The sequence below is a fragment of the Alosa sapidissima genome, chromosome 15 (assembly GCF_018492685.1).
Source record: "Alosa sapidissima isolate fAloSap1 chromosome 15, fAloSap1.pri, whole genome shotgun sequence".
Classification (NCBI taxonomy): Eukaryota; Metazoa; Chordata; class Actinopteri; order Clupeiformes; family Clupeidae; genus Alosa; species Alosa sapidissima.
In genome coordinates, this window is record NC_055971.1 from 23,075,828 (window position 1) to 23,100,636 (window position 24,809).

General features: G+C 42.5%; 1 protein-coding gene across 10 annotated transcripts in view; it reads left to right on the plus strand.

The window, feature by feature from the left end:
* LOC121684466 overlaps window positions 1–23,583 on the plus strand; it is a 30,599-nt gene extending 7,016 nt beyond the window's left edge. For 8 of the 10 annotated variants that reach the window (XM_042064522.1, XM_042064525.1, XM_042064527.1 and 5 more), the window contains one exon: window positions 15,482–17,978. In XM_042064522.1, the coding sequence (XP_041920456.1) occupies window positions 16,259–17,533 (1,275 nt within the window). In that variant the 5' untranslated portion in view covers window positions 15,482–16,258 and the 3' untranslated portion in view covers window positions 17,534–17,978. Of the gene's footprint in view, window positions 1–12,885; window positions 13,796–15,481; window positions 17,979–23,482 lie in introns of those variants that run through there. The other 2 variants (XR_006023141.1, XM_042064530.1) reach the window with 2 other exon arrangements.
* Window positions 23,584–24,809: the final 1,226 nt, after the last annotated feature.

The following is a 24,809-nucleotide window of genomic DNA, read 5'->3' on the forward strand; positions in this document are numbered from 1 at the left end:
ATATAAAAGTTTGAGAACCTGAGAACCTGTGGCCTAAAACAATATTGGTGGTTGTACTGGCCTACACCGTCTCTTGCCTGTTATTCCAACCACAAGACAGAAGAACAATCTGGAAGGGACAGGAGGCTAGTCATTCAGCTCTGTGATATGTAGCCTAAATAACATGATTAATTTCGATTAATATATAAACTCTTATTATCTGAAGGACAGTCTATATTATAGAATATATAATTATGTGATTATTGGGTCAAAGTGAATGGTTTGGGGTCTGCAAAAGTAAGGGACAAGCATTTTCACCTTTTTTTAGTAGTAGTATGACTGATTTAGGCCTACTAAATTTCAAGTAATGGCTAATTAATAAATAAGGTAGCAATCTAAATTGAGCAAAATCCGTTTGAAGTTTGGCAGTCAATGTCATAAAGGCTTGCCTCCTGCCCAGACGTATTAAGGGCCCTATCATGCACCCAGCGCAAGGTGGCGCAAGGCTTATTCTTATCTTACACTAAATAAATTAGGATTTTTTCGCCATGCTCCACTTTTATTAAACCTTGCACCTAGGGGTATGGCAATTAACGACATAAGGTGTGGTCTGGCGCATGATCAAGATGGAGTAAATGTGGGAGAATTCTATTCCACCTGAGGCTCTTTCATGGATTATTTTGATGAGGTTTCTGTAGTAGACTGGGAAGAGGAGTAGGGCTACCTTGAGGATGACTAAATGACTTACCTGTATTTAATTATTATTATTTGTGTTACTTTTTATTTATGCCTCTTTTTATGTACATTCTTTTTTTGTATGTATGTGGGGTATACCCTATTTTTTCTTTTTGATTGAGGGCACAAAGATGTAGGTTCACTTTACTCTAAATATAAACTTGAACGGATAGGTTATGAGGATGCATGAGGACTGGGGAGGGTGGGGGGTGGGTAGAGGATATTTGTGTATGTATATTGTGCTGTATATTTGTATATTTATGTACATGGCTGCACTGTGGCGCTATGTACAATTGTTTAGAAAACTTGTGAAAAATAAAAGTATATATAAAAAAAAGATGGAGTAAATGAGGAAGAGTTTCCTGGATGGAGAGAAATGAAGAACAGGAGAAATAGCTGATGTAAAAAAATTAAGAGAAAGCAGACAAAGACAGAGAATGAATGAAGAGATGGGTGAAGAACGAGAGAGGATGGAAATAAAGGAAACGAGGTGGAGAAAAGGGAATCATGAGTTATACAAATAACAACAAATACATCTGCAATAAATAAGAAGAGTTGGAAACAAGGAAAATAGAGAAGGGGAGTCACATTGTACATGGCATGCGCTGCGCTTGCTTTTGAGGTAATGTTGATTTATGTTGTGGTTGCCACCAGGCTCAGCGCAAAAGACCTATGATTTACAGCACGCCGTGGTCAAAGTTCAACATGGTTCAACTTTGAACGCAGCATGCGCTAGAGCGGTTAGGTGGCAAAATGCTGCTTGCACTGCACGTTGTTCAGCTCAGCGGCAGGCTGGTTCTTGCGTGCGAAAGCCATTGACAATAATGGGTTTCATAGCGCAACGCTGCCGCTTGCATGTACGATGTGCATAGTTGCAGTTGGCCAAAAATATAGCTCAAAGCGAAGAGAGGAGCGGGAAAGGAGAGAGGATGAGGAGGGAGGAGAAGAAAAGAAGAACAACACATTGTTCAAAACATAGTCCTCAGGGAGATACATTTTTAATCTCAAAACAAATGTAGGGCTAATATTTTTCCGTCATTGTCTATTGATGAACGAAAACATGTTCTATAGCTCAAAATTTATCAGAAATTACTACTTTGCTTTGCTCTTTGCATTTGTTTTGTTCTTCCCCTCCTTGTACCCCTATTTTTTACAGTATTGGCTACACCAGAGCAAGCTTTTCCCTCCTTTAGGCCTACTGTCTATACGTGCGAGCAGCATGCGCTCAGCATCCGTGTTCAAATATTGAATGGGAAACGGATTTGGAGCCAAAGGCTAAAATTTAACGCAGCTACAATTTGTAAGATATCACCAATATCAATTTAATGTTACAGATGTATGGCTACATACATTCTTAAAATGGTTCTGGGGCCGTATTCACAAAGAATTTTAAGGCTAAAAGTAGCTCCTAAGTGGCGAATTTAGGAGCAACTCCTAAAAATAATGGGCGTGTCACTCCTAACTTTAGGACTCTTTTTTAGGATTTTTTTCACTAAAAGTAATTCACGAAGCATTTTAGACCTAAAAGTAGCACCTAAGTCTGGGATAGCTTAAAAGAAGTCAAGAGGACTCCTAACTCACTAAGACCTATTCACAAACAGCTTTTTGTGGCATTTCACGTTGCGATGTTTTGAAATGCGTATAGGCTACGGCTACAGGAGCTTCCAATCGTGAGGGAACAATTTCGCATTGTATAGGCATAAAAGGGATGCAATAACGCAACCAACAACAACCAAAACTACCCATTGTCAACATGTAAATTAAATGTAGGCCTAATGTTTCATTGTGAATCAAATTAAAATGTTCTCCTCTTTGCAAACGTAGGCATATGGTGACAGATTAATTTAATAATGTTGCAAAGATACTGCATGAATCCGTATGTTTCATTAGGCTACTAGGCTATTTGTTTTGCCTTAGGCCTAGCCTACTCTTTGTAATGGTGAGAAACTGTTTCAGCAAATCTAACTTTTATTTATTTGTAAATGTATTTGTTACTACTTGTTTATTTAATTAATACCTGTGTTGATTAATATTTGACACATTGACTGTTCCGGTTACCATAACAACCAGAATGTTTACTGCCTCCTCAGTTGATGTTTATGCCAAAGATTCTAGAACAGAGCTCTGTTCTAGAATCTTTGGTTTATGCTGAGTGAGGCAGGTATGTATAGCGACTATGCTCCGACCAATATCATATTGAATATGATAATAATTGATAAATACTAGATAAATATACACAAAATATACATGATTTTCTTTTGTATTGTTGGATAAAAACATGTAACATATGTAGATACACTGTTCTCTAACTGTATTGAGTCCCGTAAAATATTGGCCTAACGTTTGTTAATCTTAATTATAAACTAGGCCTATAGCCTAGGCTACTAAGTAACGTCAAGAGTATTCAATTTGCTGTTATGAATGAATTGTATAGACCTACTGTTATGAATTAATTGTATAGTGTTTGTTGTCTTTCTTAATGGGGTTTTGTAATGTCGGGACAATTTATCTTAGGATAGCTAATGTTTAAACCATAGATTATGGACCCTTTCAATATGTTCCATTACCAGCATCATAGAGTTCCATTATCAGCATCATAGTTGGCCCCACAAGACTTCCTTTTTTACATTCCATGTGTTATCTTAATGCAGAGCAGAGCCATATAAACAGAGAGGGTTCAAGCGGAGCGAGAGGCGCAAACGTTCGACAATTTCCGCGTTCGATTATTGCAAGGGGGAGGGGGGAAAATCCCCCTTTATGCAGACCAGAGTAAGCCCTTGCTGCACTAATGTCAATGGAGACTTGTGGAATTTTACCAATACATTTGTCATTTTGTCTTTCTGGATTTGTTGAGGGTTTTTTGGAAAATTGTGTCATAATCTGTAAGTGTTTGGGATCATTTCAAGCCTAATAGTGTAATTTTTTAGTGTTCGGATTTGTAATAAAATAACTTAATATTAGACCATGCTGCTGCCAGTTACTGTCCGGTTGTTATCATGCTAGCTAGCCTCTTAGCTAAGGTAACATTTTAAACGGAGAAGTGTAATTTCTTTGAAATGACAACTAGCTGAATAACACTACTGACATTAGTTAAAGTGGATAGTTTATACTCAAGCGAATTTGCAACAGTATATTAAGTTTAAGCGAAGTCCTTCAACTACTAGTCACTTGTTAGCGCATAGCTGTATTGCCATAGCTACTACCATCCACTTGTATAGCATTTTAAGCTAGCGTTAGCTAGCTAGCTAGCTCGGTTCACATGACTAATTAAATTATTCATATCATGTCCTTAAAAATGATTCATTGGTATCACACATGATTATGGACAATAATACCAAAGATTCTAGAACAGAGCAAGATAGATTACTGGCAGGAGAATACGTTGGATATGTTGAAGTACGTTCTATGACTCTATGGGCGCCATTTTGGTAAGCTCAGGTGTCGTCACAGACGCTGGCTATCGTGGGAATCCTATGGCGCTGATCCTAACATGTTATCAATATTTATTCTGTAAAGCTGTATGTTGAAATTACGTGAAATCCAATAGACCACACCATGTCTAGACCAGTTAAATATATTGTATAAAGACAATGTAGAATTATTTCCGAGGGTAAATTAGGCTAGGGCACTGACATCTGTCCATCATCCACCAAAGTTCAATAGGCCAGTGTTGGGGGTAACGTGTTACTGTAATTTCGTTACTTTATTGGGAAACGAAGTAGTCTAAAGGTAACACATTACAATTTAAATTTCAGTAATTCGTTATAGTTACTAAATAACTGTAACGTCCATTCCTGCATTAGGCCTACTCACAATATCTGTCTCGCCTATTGACATTGTTTCCATGATTGTTTTTAAAATATTTAAAATATGGATTAGTCTAGGCTACATTATTTCATAGAGATGTGCGTTGTGTAGAGCACCCATTCTCTCCCTGCACCTCTCTCCCTCAAGCGGGTTCAGCCCGCATCTCCCCTACGGAAATCAAAACGGTGGCTTGTGCAAGAACTTCATGCAGACTACAACTGGCGCGGTGTAGCCTACACAACTTTGTTCAAAATTGATGCATTCAAGTTGACTTTGCAAAAGTTAGAATGCCTATTTATCACAACGTTGTCAGTCGCGTTGTCAATCGCAAACTTATTCAAACGACTACGGAATTAACTGTAGCTTAATTTGTGGAGGTCGAAGAGAAAGCACCTGTTTGACATAGGCTACGCGTAGCCACGGGCTGGCCTCCTTGTCAGTCTTGCCCGTCCGATTAGAGGGCTTTCCTTCGTATACGCTCATCAAAGACGCGCAAGTCAGCACTGCGCTGAGAGCTCAATAAATCAGTCAAATCGCGGCCACAGCCCTGTTTATTTGTCAGGTGTGATGAAATGCGTTCATATTCCACTTTTTATGTCATAAACGTTCCATGCCTATGGAAAGGTTTTGTGGTAGGATTGTCCAATGGTCAATGGCCGATACTGGGTTCATCAGTTTTGCGCAAGTTTAAAACGTTTAGCCGACTGCGCAATTTCTCATTTTCGTTCTATAAGTTCCACTTTTCATGTCATGAATATAACATGCCTATGATAAGGCGTTGCAGTTGTACAATATGGTCAATCTATTGTCTCAATTGTGTTTCATGTGACGCGCGCACCGATGCTGGGTTCATGCACTTGGCCAGCCTAGAACAGGAACATTTTAGAGAGGGAATGAGAGAATGAACGCACGCAAGAAACACTTTTTAATTAAACGTAGCCTAATTTACAAAGCCATTTACAAAGACATGTTTTAATTTGGCTCCAGCCTGTATATAGGCTAATGATTTTTGAAAACGAACTTCTGTGGTCATATGCATTTCACATAGGCAAGCAGGACAATTTGGGAATTTTTGACTGCATGGAAACGATAATAATTAGTGTCAAGCACGGTTGTGTTTAGCCTAGGCCAACTATTTGCATTTATTTAAGTTACACCAGACGCTTGAGTGAAATCTTGACCTTATTAGTGATTGATAATAATAGCCTAGGCTATGCCTATGCGCTGTGTTTAAGCAGGCCGTGAACAAAGGGTTAACGTATAGCCTACAGGTAGAAAAAAAACAATGGTGATAATATAACGTTAGCTAAGTTAGTTTGCCTGCTAGCTAGCTTATCAGTAGGCTATACAGTCTCTCAATGGGAATTTATGTGATCTATTTACCAGTGCAATAGCTACTTCTGTCTAAATAATAGGCCTATTTACCTCTCCTTATTCAGTGTAAACTTGGAAAAAGATAAATCAGGCCTTTCACATTGTCAGTTCTTGCAGTTCATTACCGAGTAAAAAAAAAAAAACAGCTGGCAACGTTAAAAACAGCTGTTCAGGTGGGCTCATAGAATTGGAACTGTATATGTAATGTTGCGCTGAGCTTACCAAAATGGCGCCCTGTCGGGCTCAGAGCGTACTTCATGCCTATGACGTAACTGATCTATCTTGCTCTGTTCTAGAATCTTTGATAATACTGTGAACACAATTATGTTTATCTGTTGTTATTGCTCATTAAGAGAGAAAGTTTATTTAGTGACGTAGGGTGACACTCCCACTTATGCAGACCGGAACTGTCCCGTTTTGCTCCCATAGTAACGAATTACGTTGCTCTATCTTGCTAGTAATCAAGGATCTTTGATATAAAGGTAGAGTTGCGACAACTCCATTGACGCTAATGTTCCATTTTTTTCAACAATGGCGGCTAATGGAAGCCTCAAATAGTTCCCGAAAGTTAACAATTTATAATAGCAGCAGTGCAGTTACAGACTGTTTGTAGCCAACATTTCAGACTCAGATTTACATTATTGGCTCATCCGAATAATAATATTAACAGAAACAATAGTAATAGTAGTAAAGTAATAGTATTAATAACCTTATTATAATAATAAACTATTTATGTATCGACTTTGACAGCTTTTCTGCTGCTCAGTTTTTATCAGTTCCTTATCAAATAAATTAAAAGAGGCTAAAGCCCAATAAATGTGCCACACATAATAACCTAATATAAGATAAACCTTGCCTATACCATTTCAATTAGGCAGCACTAGGCAACACCACGAACGAGCTGTCATTAAGTTTTTGCAGTTTGTAGCCTACAACTTGTATGACGTGACGTGTCTTGGGAATTTAGCTTTAGCTGCTACCATCATGTCAACATAGTTGTAACGTTATGCACAATGCTCATCTAGGCTATGGATTTAAGTGGTTTAATTTTAAAAAGGGCAGCAAAAGTGGGATAAAGTGCAACTGCTTCCCCAAAACAATTCCTCCATAACTGTGGATTTAATCGTTATGTGGATAACTTTCAGTGGACTAAACACATAAAAGGTAAGATTTTGTTATCACAAAGCTAGCTGGTTCATTAAATATGGCGAAGCATATTTACAGCCAACTTTGTACTTGCAGCAGTGAAACTGAGTTTGTTGTTAACATTGTTGGTAACGTAAACGTTTCTTCAGTTAGGAGCAGGACTGTTTTTTTTATTTTGCATTCATTTTCATTGGCAAAAGCTAGCCTAATATGCATGAGAGAACCTAGATTTGAGGGAGCTGCAGCTGTTAGCATCAGCACGGTCATATACGTTAGACCGGCACATCCAGGAACTTGACTCGTGACAAACGTTCCCGCCCCTTTCGGGGGGAAAACAAACAACCCCTCTCATTAACTCCAACGCAAATTATGGTCAATAAACGTAATTCGTACAGAAATCGCAGGAGTAAATAATAACAAAAAATACCACAAATCAATATGATCACTCAATACATAACCACTTTGCCGGTCGTTGACCGTGAAAGATACCTACAAAAGCTTAATTCAATTAATATAAAAACATGTCCCTTCAGTCTCCCGAGTACGAAGTGGTGCAACAACCCCACTCAGTGACCAGAAATATACGGTCTTCTCTTCTTTTTCTTTTTACAATTTTCTTCTATGAGGATTTTTTTTTGAGGACATGGTAGGCAAAAGAAACTCAGGGAGGGGTTCTTAGCTGTGTGGTTGGTACATCTACCGGTTCACTCTGGCTTGTTCTGAGGGAATGTTTTCCCCTCAAAAGGGGCATGGCGCAAACAACCTGCTCTGTGTGACGCGGGTCCGGTTGTAAGTAACACAGCAGGGCACACTAGCCCAGTGATGGCTAGCCCAGTGATGAAGGATCCTGTAAAATCCCCATCCCCAGAAAGTTTCAAACCAAGCTTGCGCTGATGATGCATGATCACTGATCAAATTGCTATTTTCTGACACGATGCACACCATTCCCAGGTGCTCACCTGTCTGAATCTCAAGCTCTTAATGCTGTTCACAGCACGGTGAATGACAAACGATGACAAAATGCTGTTCATGTTTATGAGTTCATAGCCTGGTAATTTATCGAAGGACTTACATGTCACGTTTTATATTTTATTATGATCACTCGCATTACCATGGGGTTACTAAATAGATAGGCCTAATGCTACGGTTAACTTAGCATGCCCACCATTACACTGGAGATGTTAAAAAACTTTTAAACTTTTTTTTATTCTCCCGCGACGATAGGCTAGGCTTGGCTAGGTAATTCGCTCATTAGCTCAGATCAGTGACTACCAGAGGAAACGCGGGGTAGAAAACTCAAACAAGTAATGTTAGACTAGCAGTGTTACAGTTTCTCGTTGCAAAATCAAAATTCACAGGAGCTCCATGCGCTTTTGTAGGCTACACGCAGTCTCAAAAACACTGTTTACAGCTTTTCGAGTCACTGTACGAGGTCATTTATTTTATATAGCGATAATTTAGATACACTTATGGGGTGGGTGCAATTGTTTTCTAAAGAATCTCCCGTCTTGATTTTGTACAGAAATTAATATTAAGTGACACGTAAAAGGGCGGAAAAAAGGTCACCTTATATAGCAGGCTAAGATATAAGGTCTGGAATTTAATTTAATATTGGTGTAATGGTAGGATAACTACATAGTTTACACAATAATTACACTGTGTTATATTGTATATCAATGCATTTATTGACTGTCAATTACCCCAAATCGTGGCTCTGTCTATCATTGAACAGTAGCCTATTTAATGCATTCTAATCCATTGTCAATCACTTCCGGGAACTAGTTGAGGTTTGCACAAACCACGTGACCAACGGAATTTTGAACACCCATTGTCGCTAAAGGTGTTTAAGTCGTGATTCACTCGGATCTTTCACCCTTGTCTTTAAATTAACCCATGAGTCGCGAGTCTCTAGTATCATTAACTCGGATCAGTTGAGTCCTACTACAATTCAATCTAAAACGATAAACAGCGCCACACACAAACCTCTTGCAACATTAGCTAGCCTCCTAGCCCTAGCCATCGTAGCTGCCAAAAATGTAACAATTTCGTAGGCAACCACAACTCCACAAATCAACTCAAGCGACTGAGTGAGCAGGCAGTTCGAGATAACTGGTTAACTTCCCGCAGAGCCGGAAACATTGCAGACTCACAGACCATGGGACTCAGATTGGAGTGGCTGAGTAGCAATCCGGGTTAGTCGGATCAGCCGGCCGGTTAAGCTACGTTGAGTACGAGTCAGTCGAATCAGCCGGCTACGTTGTCATGAGTGGATCTGCAAGAAAGAGCGAGTAGCTCCTCCTCGAGGTGAAAAGCAATTCCACAACAAAAGCCATTTTTCCACTTCTGAAATAACATTCAATGTTCTGCATGTAGCCTAGACATAATTAGATTTGGTGTATAGATGTAGCATATTAAAATGCAATTAGGTCGTGCAGACAGTCCGAACTGCACGCTCATGGAGCTGCTTGAGTATCTACCCGGGTCAGTCGAATCAGCTGGGCGGGCCGGTTTACGTTGTTATGAGTGCGAGTCAGCCGAATCAGCCGGCTACGTTGTCATGAGTGGATCTTTAGAGCAGCGAGTAACTCCTCGTCAAGGTGAAAAACAAATCCACAACAAAAGCCATGCTTTCACTTCTGAAATAACATATGTTCTGCACGCATAGACTACTTTAAAATGCAATTAGGTCGCGAAGACAGTCCGAAACATTGCAAGCTTTGTATGGAGAGTAGGCTAGCCTACCTGGGTCAGTCGGATCAGCCAGGCGGGCCGGTTACGTTGTTGTTATGAGTGCGAGTCAGCCGAATCAAAGTCAAAGTCAAAGTCAGCTTTATTGTCAATTTCTTCACATGTTCCAGACATACAAAGAGATCGAAATTACGTTTCTCACTATCCCACGGTGAAGACAAGACATATTTTTCCAATTTAAGTCCACAGACAAACATAACATTCAAGTAAACAAAAAAGTAAGTAAATAAGTAAATAAGAGGGCACATATAATAATGAAAAAATAAGAGCAGCAAAATTTGGTTGAAATTGTGCGTAGACAGTCAATAAAATACTAGTGCAAAGTCAGGCCAATAAAAGGCTTGGGTAGTTCTGTTTGACCTAAGTAATAAAGAAAGTGGCATAGTGGTGCAAGTTATGTAAGAGCAGCAGAAGTGTTGTGTTTTCAGGACAACAACACCAAGTTGTAAAGTGTACAAGTGTGCAAGTGTGCAAGTGGAGTAGTGCAGGCGGCCATTGTGGATCCAATGTCCAGGATGTTATGTAGCTGAGGGTGGAGGGGGGAGAGGAGGGAGAGAGTTCAGCATCCTTACAGCTTGGTGTATGAAGCTGTTGGTGAGTCTGGTAGTGCGGGAGCGCAGGCTTCTGTACCTCTTCCCAGAGGGCAGTAGATCAAACAGATTGTGAGCGGGGTGACTTGCATCACTCACAATTTTGGTCGCCTTGCGGGTGAGGTGGGTGGTGTAAATGTCCTTCAGGGAGGGGAGTGCAGCACCAATGATCCTTCCAGCTGTGTTCACTATGCGCTGCAGGGCTTTCCTGTTGTATTCAGTGCAACTTCCGTCCCACACAGCGATACAGCTGGAGAGGATGCTCTCAATGGTGCCTCGGTAGAATGTGGTCATGATGGCTGGTGGAGCACTTGCTCGCCTGAGTTTCCGCAGGAAGTACAGGCGGCGCTGAGCTCTCTTCGCCAGTGATGCAGTGTTGGTGGTCCAGGAGAGGTCTTCACTGATGTGCACCCCCAGGAATTTGGTGCTGCTCGTTCTCTCCACCACAGCACCGTCGATGGTCAGTGGCAGGTGTTGGGTGTGACCTCTCCGGAAGTCAACAACAATCTCTTTGGTCTTGCTGACGTTCAGCAGGAGGTTGTTGTCCCTGCACCACGTGGTCAGATGGTCGACCTCCAACCTGTATTGAGTCTCGTCGCCCTTGGTGATGAGACCCACCAGAGTTGTGTCGTCAGCAAATTTCACTATGTGATTGTTGCTGTAGGTTGCAGTGCAGTCATGCGTCAGCAGGGTGAAGAGCAGCGGACTGAGCACGCAGCCTTGGGGGGCCCCTGTGCTCAGAGTGATGCTGCTTGAGGTATTGTTGCCAACACGTACTACTTGGGGCCTCTGACAGAGGAAGTCCAGTAGCCAGTTGTAGAGGTAGGTACTGAGTCCCAGTTTGTCAAGTTTGCAGATGAGTTGTTGTGGTATTATGGTGTTGAATGCAGAACTGAAGTCTATAAACAGCAATCTCACATATGAGTCTCTTTTTTCCAGGTGGGTGAGGGCTGGGTGGAGGGCAGAGCAGATTGCATCCTCTGTAGACCGCTTGGCTCGGTATGCAAACTGGAAGGGGTCCAGGGTGGGGGGGAGAATGGCTTTGATATGTGACATGACAAGCCGCTCAAAGCACTTCATGATGATGGGTGTCAGTGCCACAGGGCGGTAGTCATTGAAGCAGGATGGAGCAGTTTTCTTCGGCACCGGTATGATGGTGGCAGCTTTGAAACATGATGGGACGATGGCTTGCTTCAGGGAAGTGTTAAAGATGTCTGTGAAGACATCCTTAAGCTCCCCTGCGCAGTCCTTCAGCGCACGACCTGGGATGTTGTCTGGACCTGTTGCCTTACGGGTGTTGATAGCAGCAAGTGTCCTCTTCACGCTGTCGGCAGAGAGGCACAGGGGCTGCTCATGTAGAGGAGGATGGGTCTTCTGTGGGCAGGTGCTGTTTTGTGCTTCAAAGCGAGCAAAGAAGCGGTTCAGGTTGTTGAGCAGAGGGATGTTGCTCTCACAGCTCTGTGGCGCGGGCTTGTAGTCCGTGAGGGCCTGAATGCCCTGCCATAGGCTTTGTGCGTTCCTGCTGTCTTTGAAGTGGGTGGTTATCTTGTGAGTGTATTCCTTTTTTGCTTCCTTGATGCCACGGGACAGGTTGGCTCTCGCTGTTTTCATGCCAGCTTCATCCCCAGCTCTGTAGGCTTTGTCTCTGGCCCTCAGCAGCCTGAGGACATCCCCTGTCAGCCATGGCTTCCAGTTAGCCCGAGTGATGATGTCTTTTGTGTGGGTCACATCATCGATGCACTTGGTGATGTAAGAGGTTACAGTGTCTGTATACTCCTCTATGTCTGTCCGGTTGTTGTAAGTGGCTGCCTGCTTAAACATTTCCCAGTCTGTTGTGTCAAAGCAGTCTTGAAGAGCATCGGAGGCTCCCTCAGGCCACACTTTTACCTGCTTACGAACCGGTTTGTTCGCTTTTACCCTTTGTCTGTATGCGGGCATTAGCATAACAGTGATATGGTCTGAAAGTCCAATGTGGGGGAGGGGGGTGGCTTTGTATGCTCAGTATAATTGTATAATCAGCCGGCTACGTTGTCATGAGTGGATCTTTAGAGGAGCGAGTAACTCCTAGTCAAGGTTAAAAGAAAATCCACAACAAAAGCCATGCGTTCACTTCTGAAATAACATATATTCTGCACGCATAGCCTACTTTAAAATGCAATTAGGTCGCAAAGACAGTCCGAAACATTGCAAGCTCTGTATGGAGTTGCTTGAGTAGGCTACCTGAGTCAGTCGGATCACCCCGGCGGGCCGGTTACGTTATCTTGTTATGAGTGCGAGTCAGCCGAATTAGCCGGCTACGTTGTCATGAGTGGATCTTTAGAGGGGCGACTCCTCGTCAAGGTGAAAAGCAAATCCACAACAAAAGCCATGCTTTCACTTCTGAAATAACATGTTCTGCACGCATAGCCTACTTTAAAATGCAATTAGGTCGCGAAGACAGTCCGAAACATTGCAAGCTTTGTATGGAGAGTAGGCTAGCCTACCTGGGTCAGTCGGATCAGCCAGGCGGGCCGGTTACGTTGTTGTTATGAGTGCGAGTCAGCCGAATCAGCCGGCTACGTTGTCATGAGTGGATCTTTAGAGGAGCGAGTGTAAAGTGGCTTATATATGTGTTGATAAAAGGACTATCTGTGGGCTGAATGGGGTGTCATTGATGTATATGGATGGACTAATTGGTTATGGACGTTTATGATGTGGACTCCTGTTTGATTATACCCTAATTGGACTGCATACGGGGTTGTCTGTTCAAGTGATCCCTCTCTGTTTCAATGGCTAATGGTGGACTGGCCGTCTCCGAAATTGATGCTTGCGGATAGGCTGTATCTCCCTTTAAATACAGGCCTGCAAAGAGAGAACGGGGGGAAGAACCGACGCAAGAACGCACCGAGGGCCGGGCGATCGGTAGACGCGGAAGTGGCTATGAGGACCGAAGATCACTGATACTACGCCCGCTAAGTATTTTTGAAAGGAACGTTGATTGTTCCCTTACCTGTGCTTTGAGTTGAACTGTCTTAGTGCTGTCTCGCGGTGTCCTGATTCCTGGTGTTGCTACCCTTGCAGCGGTGCTGAGGCGACAACGGAGTATTCCCCCCGACGAGGGGATCAGCTGATCGGATTAGACGTCGGGTGGCTCGGAGTCAACGTTCTCAAACTTCGTTGCTAAGGGAAGTCCTCCTTGTAGTATTAAGCCAGAGTGACCATTAGCCCATCACCCCATAGAGTGTTTATCGTTGTGCCTTGTGAGAGCTGCCTTCTGAGACACTTTGTTTGTTTGTTTCCGGAAGTGGGGAATCCCCGCGGAACGGCTCGCGTTGATGACATCACAACCACGAAGGGTATCCCGGAATCTTCCTGCAACTTGAGCCCTGGGGGCGTGGCCTCGGCCGACTGGACTCGGACTACGTTATAGGGACTGTGTGAGTGGTTCAACCTATGGAACTTGTGTTTTCCAGAAATACTTTCGTACTGGTCGGAGGGAGGCCTGCCCGACCAGTACTGTCTTTTCCCTCCACTTAAAGACTGTCGGAAGGGGAGTGGCGCCACCAGGGGTGGACAGCATATTACATCCCCTGCCATTGTCTGCTGCTCTCGCCTTACTGTGTGGCGGGTGACTTTTTCTGAGTGCATTTTGTGCCCTGGTGTGTTTGCCCATTGTGAGACATTTTGTAGTGAGATTTTGGTGTGTTATCTTGCGATGTGTGTGCTGCTATGGTAACAGGTTTCTTGGTGTGTGGGTATACATATGAAGCTGGTTAAACTCGTGAGCTGTCAGTCAGTGTGCTAGCGTGCTGTGCGTGCTCCTGCCCTCTAGTGGTGGTCTAGATCTCACTTCCCCCTATGCCGAACAGTGTTTTATGCTGCTTGTACTAATAAATATTGTTGTTATACTACTACTACTGCCTCTGTGTTGTCTGTGGCTCGGGAGGATTTGGTTATTGTGAAACCTAGCAAGTGCAATTGTGACACGAGTAACTCCTCGTCAAGGTTAAAAGAAAATCCACAACAAAAGCCATGCGTTCACTTCTGAAATAACATATATTCTGCACGCATAGCCTACTTTAAAATGCAATTAGGTCGCGAAGACAGTCCGAAACATTGCAAGCTCTGTATGGAGTTGCTTGAGTAGGCTAGCCTACCTGGGTCATTTGGATCAGCCGGGCGGACCGGTTACGTTATGTTGTTATGAGTGCGAGTCAGTCGAATCAGCCGGCTACATGAGTGGATCTGTAGACGAGCGAGTAGCCTAGTTTCTACTCGTGTCAAGGTGATAATAATAATAGGCCTAATGAGAATAGTAGTAGTAGTAATAATAATAATAATAATAATAACAATAATAATAATTTATTCACTGCAGGGCATTTCTACGTTCCTGTATCTATGTCTACATTGAAAGTCAATTGCTTAGGCTAGGTTAAGACAATAAATAAACAGTCTGGCTCAAACTGCTTTCTTTCCCGTGAGTGGGTGGAGGTTTTGATGCTATTATATTAGGCTATTTTATATTATATTATATTATATTATATTATATTATATTATATGATATTAGGCTACCTAACAGTATAGCCATGATTAATAGTAATATTAGTTGCCTGGAGGATCATGGAGGATCCACATCCAACATGAGAAGGCACTTAACGAAATGAAGCACCCCACGGCACTGCTTGAACGTAGGACTGAATTTCTTTGCGATTTAGCAATACTGACTCAAGTGACTCGTTCAACCCGGATCAGTTTAGTGAGTGACTCAGAATAACCCGGATCCTTAAAAGGAATCGAGTTTGACAGGCCTAATTGTCGCAACTCTACCTTTATATGGCTCTGATGCAAAGGAAGTAGATTGGGGCCCAAATAGAACGTTCAAGCATTGTTTTTGTTTTTATTGTTGAAAGGGTCCATATACGTTGGAGAGAGATGCCGTTGGAGACGCGGTGCGCGCTGAGAACGCAATTTAAAAGTGAAAAATACTTAGCGAACGGCTTATTGCCTATCTACCAACATTATATGGGGGAACGGGAACTCATTGTTTTTTGTCTTATTGTAGGGCTTGATCTGACTTTATCCCGTGCCTCCCTGTTTTGTGTGTACATGTTGGTTGACGACAGGAGCTGCAAACCCCTTAAATAAAAAAAAAAGCAGTTAACGCATTGGTGTGAGCGTCTACGTCCTTTGTGGTGGAGCTGGAGAGATCCGCTACAAATTGGTGCCGTGGCCTTTGGACACATCGATCAGCGACTGCAGATCACCGGAGTCATCATCACCAGTGCCTGTGAAACGAACTCGGTTGGGGTGCAGCTGTCTACATCGGATCACCAACGTTACCAGCACCTGTGGAGTGAACTCTGGGGGGCGTGGTAGGCAGTGCAGTGTGAAGCTGCCGCAATTTGCATACGCAACTCAGACATATAGAAAGTGTTAGAATTAGTACACAACGCAGACCTAGGAAAATTATCACAGCTTTCATACAGTAGAGTTATATAAATACATTTAGTTTAGATATACAACACTATATAGCACTATATAGGCCTAAGCTACACCATGTCACATTCTGATGCTAAAGCTGTAAATGCAATCCCTGATAATGTGGTTAATATTGAGGGTGATTTGTCATGTTCACCTGGGTTTACCACTGGAGTAGGGCAGGATTCTCAGTTGAATAGCATGATAGGGCATGGTGCTTCCATTGTAGGTCCAGCAGGATATAATACAAATGGACTAGGTCCAAGCAGTAACATCCCAATTAGTGAAAGTGAACGCAGGGTAGGCCCAGCAGGAGATAATACAGACGGACTAGGTCCAAGCAGTAACATCCCAGTAACATCCCAGTAAGTGGAAGTGAACCCAGCGCTTTAGGATATGAACAGGTCAACCAGTGGCAAGTAATGACAGAGTTAGTGAGACAAATGGGTTGTCAGATAGGTGACCAGATTGCAGCCAGCCTGTCTTCGTCAAGACAAGATACGCCAAGAACAGATAACACACAGTGCTCAGCTCCTGACTGGTCAAAAATGAATGTAGTCTTCAGATCCGACATCAAAGAACCTCCAACCTTCAGAGGAGATAGCTCAGACCGATACACTGCTAGAGAATGGCAAGAGTCAATGCAAGTTTACCTAAATAAGAAGGGCTACAGTACAGCAGAGCAGGGCCAAGAAATCCTTGACAAACTAATGGATCGTGCCAGAGATGTAGTAAGAACTTGCATCCGTAACAACCCCTTGATTAACATTCAAAGAGACCCACAAGTCATCTTCTCTATTCTCAGACAACATTTTGGGGAAGCAATATCATCCACTACACCAATGAGAGATTTTTATGAAACACTACCTAAACAATCAGAGAGAAGCTTGGATTATTGGATCAGACTCAACAAGGCCATTGATCTGGCAGATGAATCTTTGCAAAGACAAGGGAGGAGAGTAGAGGACGCTAGTCATGAAGTGACAATGATGTTCATAAGGCATTGTCCGGAGCCTGGTCTGTACACAGCCTTCAGGAGTAAGCCATTAGAGGGGTGGAGTGCTACAGAAGTCCAGGCATTGATAGAGAGCCACCACAAAGACAGACAGTCAGCCAGAATGGACAGATTACAGAGCAATGCCAAATCTGATGAATGGACCCCTGATATGTGTTGCATGACCCAACAGCAGGCCAAAAACAGCAACCAGTTGAATGGATTTGACCCAGGGTTGCTTGGGAAGGCAGTATCCCTCCTAGAGCAGATGCTCAGTGCGCAGCATTTATCTCCTGTTAGAACTAGAACCTTTTCTCCCACTCCCACACCTGTTGCCGGGTCCACAGGCCCATGTAGAATATGCCACGCCCCTGATCATTCCACAAAGGCACACTGTTTTAAAGAGGGATTGTGTTTTAAGTGCCACAAGGCAGGACACAGAGGTTTTGAGAAAGCCAGCAAGACAGAGTACAAGGCCCACCGTAACAGGTTTAGAACCCGCTTTAAACTAGACAGCCCACACAGAGAAGGGGGCAGTGTGGGCATCAGAAATGCAGAAAACCCCCCTAATGACTCAGTCAGAGTGTTGGTTACCTCTACTGATTACTCTCAACAAGGAACAGATAGCCTGAGTGAAGAAAGCAATAGCAAACCAAGTGTACAGGATAAGACCCTTAAATCCAACTTCAGTGCCACATTATGAGAGAATCAATGATGAAGATGACCTCTTTTATACACCAGTGATGATTGAAGGGAACGTTGAACTTTTAGCCCTTGTGGACAGTGGTTCTGTAACATGCACTCTTAGTGAAGCCGCCGAACAAATACTAAGGGACAATAACCTAATTAATGACCTGTCATGTAAACCAACAAAGAAAATGCTCACTGGCTGTGGTGGAAATCAGGCAAGGGCTAAGTGTGAATATGAATTAAATGTTGACATGCTCGATTGCAGAATGACAGTAAACTTTCTTGTGGTGCCTGGGCAGGAAGACGACATGATTGTAGGCTCCAATGTCATAAGATATGTAACTCAGCAGGTGAAGAAAACCAATTGGTATTGGGACAAGTTGTCTAAACCTGTGGAGAATAGAGGCAATGACCCCCTACTAAATATGCTGTCAAATGTTGAGCGCTGGCATGGCAAAAAGATCCCTGACAGAGTAGGTACAGTAGTACTGAGACAAAGTGTTACATTAGAACCCCAACATGAGCACTTAGTATGGGGAAAACTAAAAAAAGAGGTACCCTTGTCTGTCGGGAGCACTGTTATGATTGAGCCCTCCACTTCCCGCTCTGCACCGAGAAATATCATGGTAGCCCGTAGTGTCTGTCCTCTATGGGGTGACATGTGGATCCCTATGAAAGTAATCAACATGCTGGACCGTCCAATCACCTTGCGCCGTAATGCAAAATTAGCCCAGGTGTATCCATGCCTCGCTCTCGAAGAGTTAGAAGTCCCAGACTCATGTAATAACATACAGGGAAACTCTGCACAGAATGTCATCCAGACTCAAGGGCTATGTGAGGGAGAGCAGAGAGGGCCACACAAGCAGTATGTCAACAAGCTACAGGATCTAGGTCTAAATGACATTGATATTCATTCCTGTGATGTAAGTGATCACTGGAAAACAAAATTAGCTGACTTAATTGCACAATATGAAGGCATATTCTCCCGCGATAAATTAGACTGTGGGGAGGTGAAGGATATTGTCCACAGGATACGGCTGAAAGATGAGAGACCATTTCGGTTGCCTTACAGAAGAGTCCCACCAGCTCACTACCAGAAACTGAAACAGACACTCGATGAGATGGAAGAGCGGGGCATCATCCGGAAATCCAACAGTGAGTGGGCCTCACCATTGGTCTTAGTGTGGAAACCATCTGGAGAGTTGAGGATATGCACAGACTTTAGATGGCTCAACCAACGAACAGAGAGAGATGCATACCCATTGCCTCATCAGGCTGATGCACTTGCTTCTTCAGTGCAATGGATTTGACTTCAGGTTTTTACAACATCCCTATTCATGAAGATGACCGTAAATACACCGCCTGTACCACTCCAGTTGGTCTCTATGAGTACAACCGAATGGCCCAGGGGCTATGTAACAGCCCAGCAACATTCTCTCGTATGATGACTGCTATATTTGGAGACCAGAACTACCTATCCTTGCTATGCTACCTTGATGATTTACTTGTATTTGGAAAAACTGAAAAAGAAGCCCTAGACCGCCTTGAAATGGTGTTTTCTCGACTCAAGGAGCACAATTTGAAACTTGCCCAGAAGAAATGTTACTTCCTCAGGAAAACTGTCAAGTTCTTAGGACACATTGTTACTGAAGAATGTATTGCAACAGATCCAGCAAAGGCCAGTGGCTTTTGCAAGTAGAACCCTGTCAAAGTCTCAGTCAAACTTAGGCATAGTCTTGAATTTTACGCATTAAAGTGGGCAGTCTGTGATAAATTTGCTCATTGGCTAAAAGGGACTAAATTCACAGTACTGACTGACAATAATCCCCTAACATATATCCTAACTAAACCCAAACTGGATGCTTGTGAGCAGAGGTGGGTGTCCAAGTTAGCCCCTTTTGATTTTGATTTAAAATACATCCCTGGCCCGCAGAACATCCCTGTGAACATCCAACAGTGTTGCCGGATGCTTTAAAAATGACTGCTCTCAGAGGGACTCATGACGATGCAGGTCACCAAGGTCAGGGAAGGACGCTCCAGCTAGTGCGACAGCGATTCTTTTGGTCAGGCATGGATGCAGATATTAAGCAGTACGTCTCACGTTCCAAATGCTGTATAGTTGGAAAGACACAGGAGCCAGAGGCCAGAGCACCATTAGAATCCATCAAGACTACTTCTCCACTCGAGCTGGTGTGCATCGATTTTTGGTCAGCAGAAGGGAAAAATGGAGACAGTGTTGACATTCTAGTAATAACTGATCACTTTACCAAGCTAGCGCATGCATTTCCTTGTCCCAATCAGACAGCAAAAGTGGTAGCTCAGAAACTGTGGAACCAGTTCTTTTGCATATATGGCTTCCCACAGCGTATACACTCAGATAAAGGAGCTAACTTTGAAAGCACTCTGATTGCTGAGTTGTTACAAGTGTCTGGCGTAAAGAAATCCCATACAACACCATATCATCCTATGGGCAATGGACAAACGGAAAGATTTAACCGCAGGCTTGGCAGCATGATACGCTCTCTTCCACCCAGATCAAAAGAAAAATGGCCACAGATGATACAGACACTGACGTTCTCCTATAACTACCACGCATGAGACCACTGGGTATGCGCCATTCTACCTAATGTTTGGTAGGGTTCCACGGCTACCCATAGATGTCATGTTTGCTAGTGCTCTTAGGGATAGTGATGTGCAGACATATGATGACTATGTAGAATCCCTACAGAGAGACCTCAGAGAAGCTGTGCGCATCGCTCAAGCCAACACTACTGCGGCCCAGAGGAAACAGGCAAAAGTGTACAACAGGAGGGTCAAAGGAACAGCTCTGGAGATAGGAGACCATGTTCTCCTCGCAAACAGAAAAGAGAGGTCTAAAGGAAAACTGGCAGATATATGGAATTCTACTGTTCATGTGATCACTTGGAAAGACCCATCATTACACATATACAGAGTTGAAGATCCAGCAACGAAGAAGAGCAGAGTAGTCCACCGCAACTTTCTCCTGCCAGTGAACTTTTTACCATTGGAAGAGCCAGGTGAAGACACCACAGTCCCCTCTACATTGTTAGAAGATCATGAAACAGTGGGCGAGAGAAACAGGGTCTCCTGCAACACAGACAGAGAATCAAGAAGCTGCAGAACTGCTGCGTGGGTGTTGTGTGGCCAGAGTGCACATCCTCGTCGGTGTGTCAATAAACCTGAGGCAGAAGAGTGGTGTGTTGGACAACACATAGAGCCTGGCGGAACAGCCCTTGAGGATCACCTGGAAGACAGAGAGTGCCTAAACAGTGAGACCGCAAGTGAAGAGAGTGACACAGAAGACCACGAGGATAACATACCTGGAGATGAGACTAGTAGCCAATCGGAATGGCACCATTCTGAGACAGGAGATGACGAAGAGCTGCTGCAAAAATCCATTTGTAGTGATAGTGTGTCAGAAAGCTTATTGGCCCCATCTGAAAGTATCAGTCACTCAGACCAAGCAGACAGATATTCTAGATCCCAGACAACCGGTAGGACAGATAGTTATTCCAAGTCCCAGCCAGCCCATAGAACCCTTAGAAATAGGCAGAGAATATCCCCTGGGGTAGAGAACTTCCTTGCCAAGGCATCTAGTGAGGGTACAGTGAAGACTAGATCTGGAAGGCTTGTAAAACCTGTAAAGAGACTGCTTCAATGCACTAGTCTAATTATATCCGAGACAGAACAACTAGATTTATTAGCAGACTTGTTTAAAGTCCTATCAGCTCTGATGGTTATGAATTTATCCAGCCGTCCAGTTATGAATTTATTTCTTTTATTTAATTTTTTTCACAATTACCCATTACAAATAGATCATTTCAGTAATTTCACAGGGATTAGAGAAGTACTTAATTGGGGAGTTATGGTTATATGTACATGGGCATATTTCTACCAAGCATTTGCTATTCAGTTGAATGACTACAGTCGGTATTCCCCTATGAGGAAATTGTCTCAACAATTAAAGCTGAAGTTTGCTGAAATTAAGGAGGGGTGAATGTAATGGTGAGAAACTGTTTCAGCAAATCTAACTTTTATTTATTTTATTTATTTGTAAATGTATTTGTTACTACTTGTTTATTTAATTAATACCTGTGTTGATTAATATTTGACACATTGACCGTTCCGGTTACCATAACAACCGGAATGTTTACTGCCTCCTCAGTTGATGTTTATGCTGAGTGAGGCAGGTATGTATAGCGACTACGCTCCGACCAATATCATATTGAATATGATAATAATTGATAAATACTAGGGTGATATCAGCTAAATTGGGCCACTTTTTGGTAAATCAGTTGGGAAAATAATATAATACTATATACGCCTTTTCCAAGTGTTTTTATGATTACTAATGACTGTTTTTGATCATTTTGTGTTGAAATTATGTCATAAAATATAATTATTTAGGCCCTACAGTTCTTGAAACATCAACTGTGCCAACATTTTTTGCATAATCAGTTTCAGGTAAAATGGGCCAGCATCTAAGGTAAAATGGGCCAGCTGTTTCAGGTAAGCATTCGGCCAGTCGAAATGCAAAGGGAATGGTAATTTATCATCAATTTTCATTTCAAAACACAATATTCATATGTGCCATTAAAAAAAAACACATTTTGAGTGCAAACTCACATATTCAAATGTGCAATTAAAAAATACCATTTTGGAACAGCACAGATCAGTGAATAGATCAGTGACAGATCTGTGTGTGTGTGTGTGTGTGTGTGTGTGTGTGTGTGTGAACAACACATTTTGAACGAAATGCGCAAATTACAAAAATTAATACAAAACTGGTAACTGATATATTAAAAATTAAAACATTGATATTATTCTCCTCTCTGCTTGTCTCCTCTCTCATCCTTCCTCCTCTCATTTCCTCTCTCTTTCCTTCTCCCTCTCTCCTCTCCTCTCACTTCATTCGCATTTTCCATACTCACTGTAAATAAAATATCAACCACCATTATTATGGGAGGGCGGGGGGGGGGGGGGTCATGGTGAGTGTGTGTGTGTGTGTGTGTGTGTACGTGTGTTTGTGTCCGTGCATGTGTGCGCGTTGGTTGGTGTGCGAGTGTGTGGGTGAATGCGTATGTGCACACACACACACACACACCCTCACACACATGTGTATGTGTGTTTGTGAGTGACACAGAGGATGGCCCATTTTAGCTGAAACAATGTGGCCCATTTTACCTCAGTGGGTAAATTGGGCCGCTAAGAAAAACATCACTTTTACAAAAAATAAGTTCATATACCAAACTAACAGCATTATTTCTGGTGGATGCCATCAAGACAGATATTATGCACAATTTTTTTATGTGCATGTTTGTTTTTTATAGATTTATCATCCTTATAATAGTTTAGTTACATTTGATATGCCAGGCTACTTACCATGCAGCTTTCTGGTGCAGTCTTGATTTGAACTATTGCCCCGCCCACCATAGCAACCATAAACCAATCAAATCACCTGTTACTTGTCAAGCACAGTTATGACCAAAGATTCTAGAACAGAGCTCTGTTCTAGAATCTTTGGTTATGACAACAGTCTGAAATCCTTTGCAGTCATTGGCTCTAAATTCCAGAGGGGCTGGGACCCCAAACCTTAAATGGCCCATATTAGCTGATGGCCCATTTTACCTGATATCACCCTAGATAAATATACACAAAATATACATGATTTTCTTTTGTATTGTTGGATAAAAACATGTAACATATGTAGATACACTGTTCTCTAACTGTATTGAGTCCCGTAAGATATTGGCCTAACGTTGTTAATCTTAATTATAAACTATAGCCTAGGCTACTAAGTAACGTCAAGAGTAGGCCTATTCAATTTGCTGTTATGAATTAATTGTATAGACCTACTGTTATGAATTAATTGTATAGTGTTTGTTGTCTTTCTTAATAGGGTTTTGTAATGTCGGGACAATTGTTTTTTGTCTTATTGTAGGGCTTGATCTGACTTTATCCCGTGCCTCCCTGTTTTGTGTGTACATGTTGGTTGACGACAGGAGCTGCAAACCCCTTAAATAAAAAATAAAGCAGTTAACGCATTGGTGTGAGCGTCTACGTCCTTTGTGGTGGAGCTGGAGAGATCCGCTACATCTTTATTCATTTAGGCTAGGCCTGCAGTTATTCATCATCTTCCGTCCTTCGCACTAGGCTACTTGTGTGGCGCACGCATTCTCAGACCTGTCACTCATCATGGTAAGGGAGGTGTTTGGAATCATTCCCGCGTTACAATCATCAGCCAATCAAGGTGGCCACTTCAGTAAAGCTCGTGCATGAGTAATGACGTCATCCATACCAACGAAGACTCACTCCTAGTTTAGGAGTTGTCATTTTTCCTTACTAAAAGGAGGTCTGAAAGGCTTTGTGAATAACTTTTAAGAGAAAACTCCTAGCTAAAATATTTTTGTGAGATTTAGGAGTACTCCTAGTGGTAAGATAAAAGGCTTTGTGAATACGGCCCCATATTGGTCATTGAGTCCGACTGCCCATTGGCCGATTCAAGTGAAGTTGGCCAAATGATGGCTCCTTCCTACTCCTACGGAACAGACTCATATCACCGACCTCGCCAGACTGTCCGACAACGTCCGACGGCCGATAATCGTGTTGGTGTGTCCGCGCCTTTAGGCTAGGCCTGATGTTGGAACAAGACCTAATGTCAAGTAGCTCAGTTAAATAATGCTGATACTTTAGTTTACAACCTTTTGTCTGCCAACCAGTAGCCTATTTTATGATCCCACACAGGCCATGTGTAGCCCACGTTAAACTTGTATGGCTTAGCCTACTAATACACCTCCCACTTTGTTAACCAAAAGCTATTGGTACAGTGCATTTGGCACATAATAAAACAGCTGTAAATCACAACCTATCCTCTTTGTTATAACATAAGGAAGTCTGTTGCATAATTAACTGTTTCTTTATTTGCTTTCACATGTGTAGTAGCAAGGAATGTGAAGCAGGACAAATTCATCATTCCGCATAGACAAGTTAAATGTAGCCTACATGTGCTCCACAGGCTGCAAAACAACCATACATTTCATTTATTATAAATCTATAAATATTTATCATATAAATAGATAGATCTAGATAGTTAGGAGTACTGTGCAGAGACAATGACATGAAAGTGACTGAAATTAAGTAAATTTAAACAGTAGTGCTGTGCTGAGCTGACCTTCTGATTGCATGATGTCCTCTCTCTCTGTTAGAACTAACAGTTACTTTTTTGCAGGCTTTCATGTGTGTTTCCACAATAAACACAAGAATCTAAA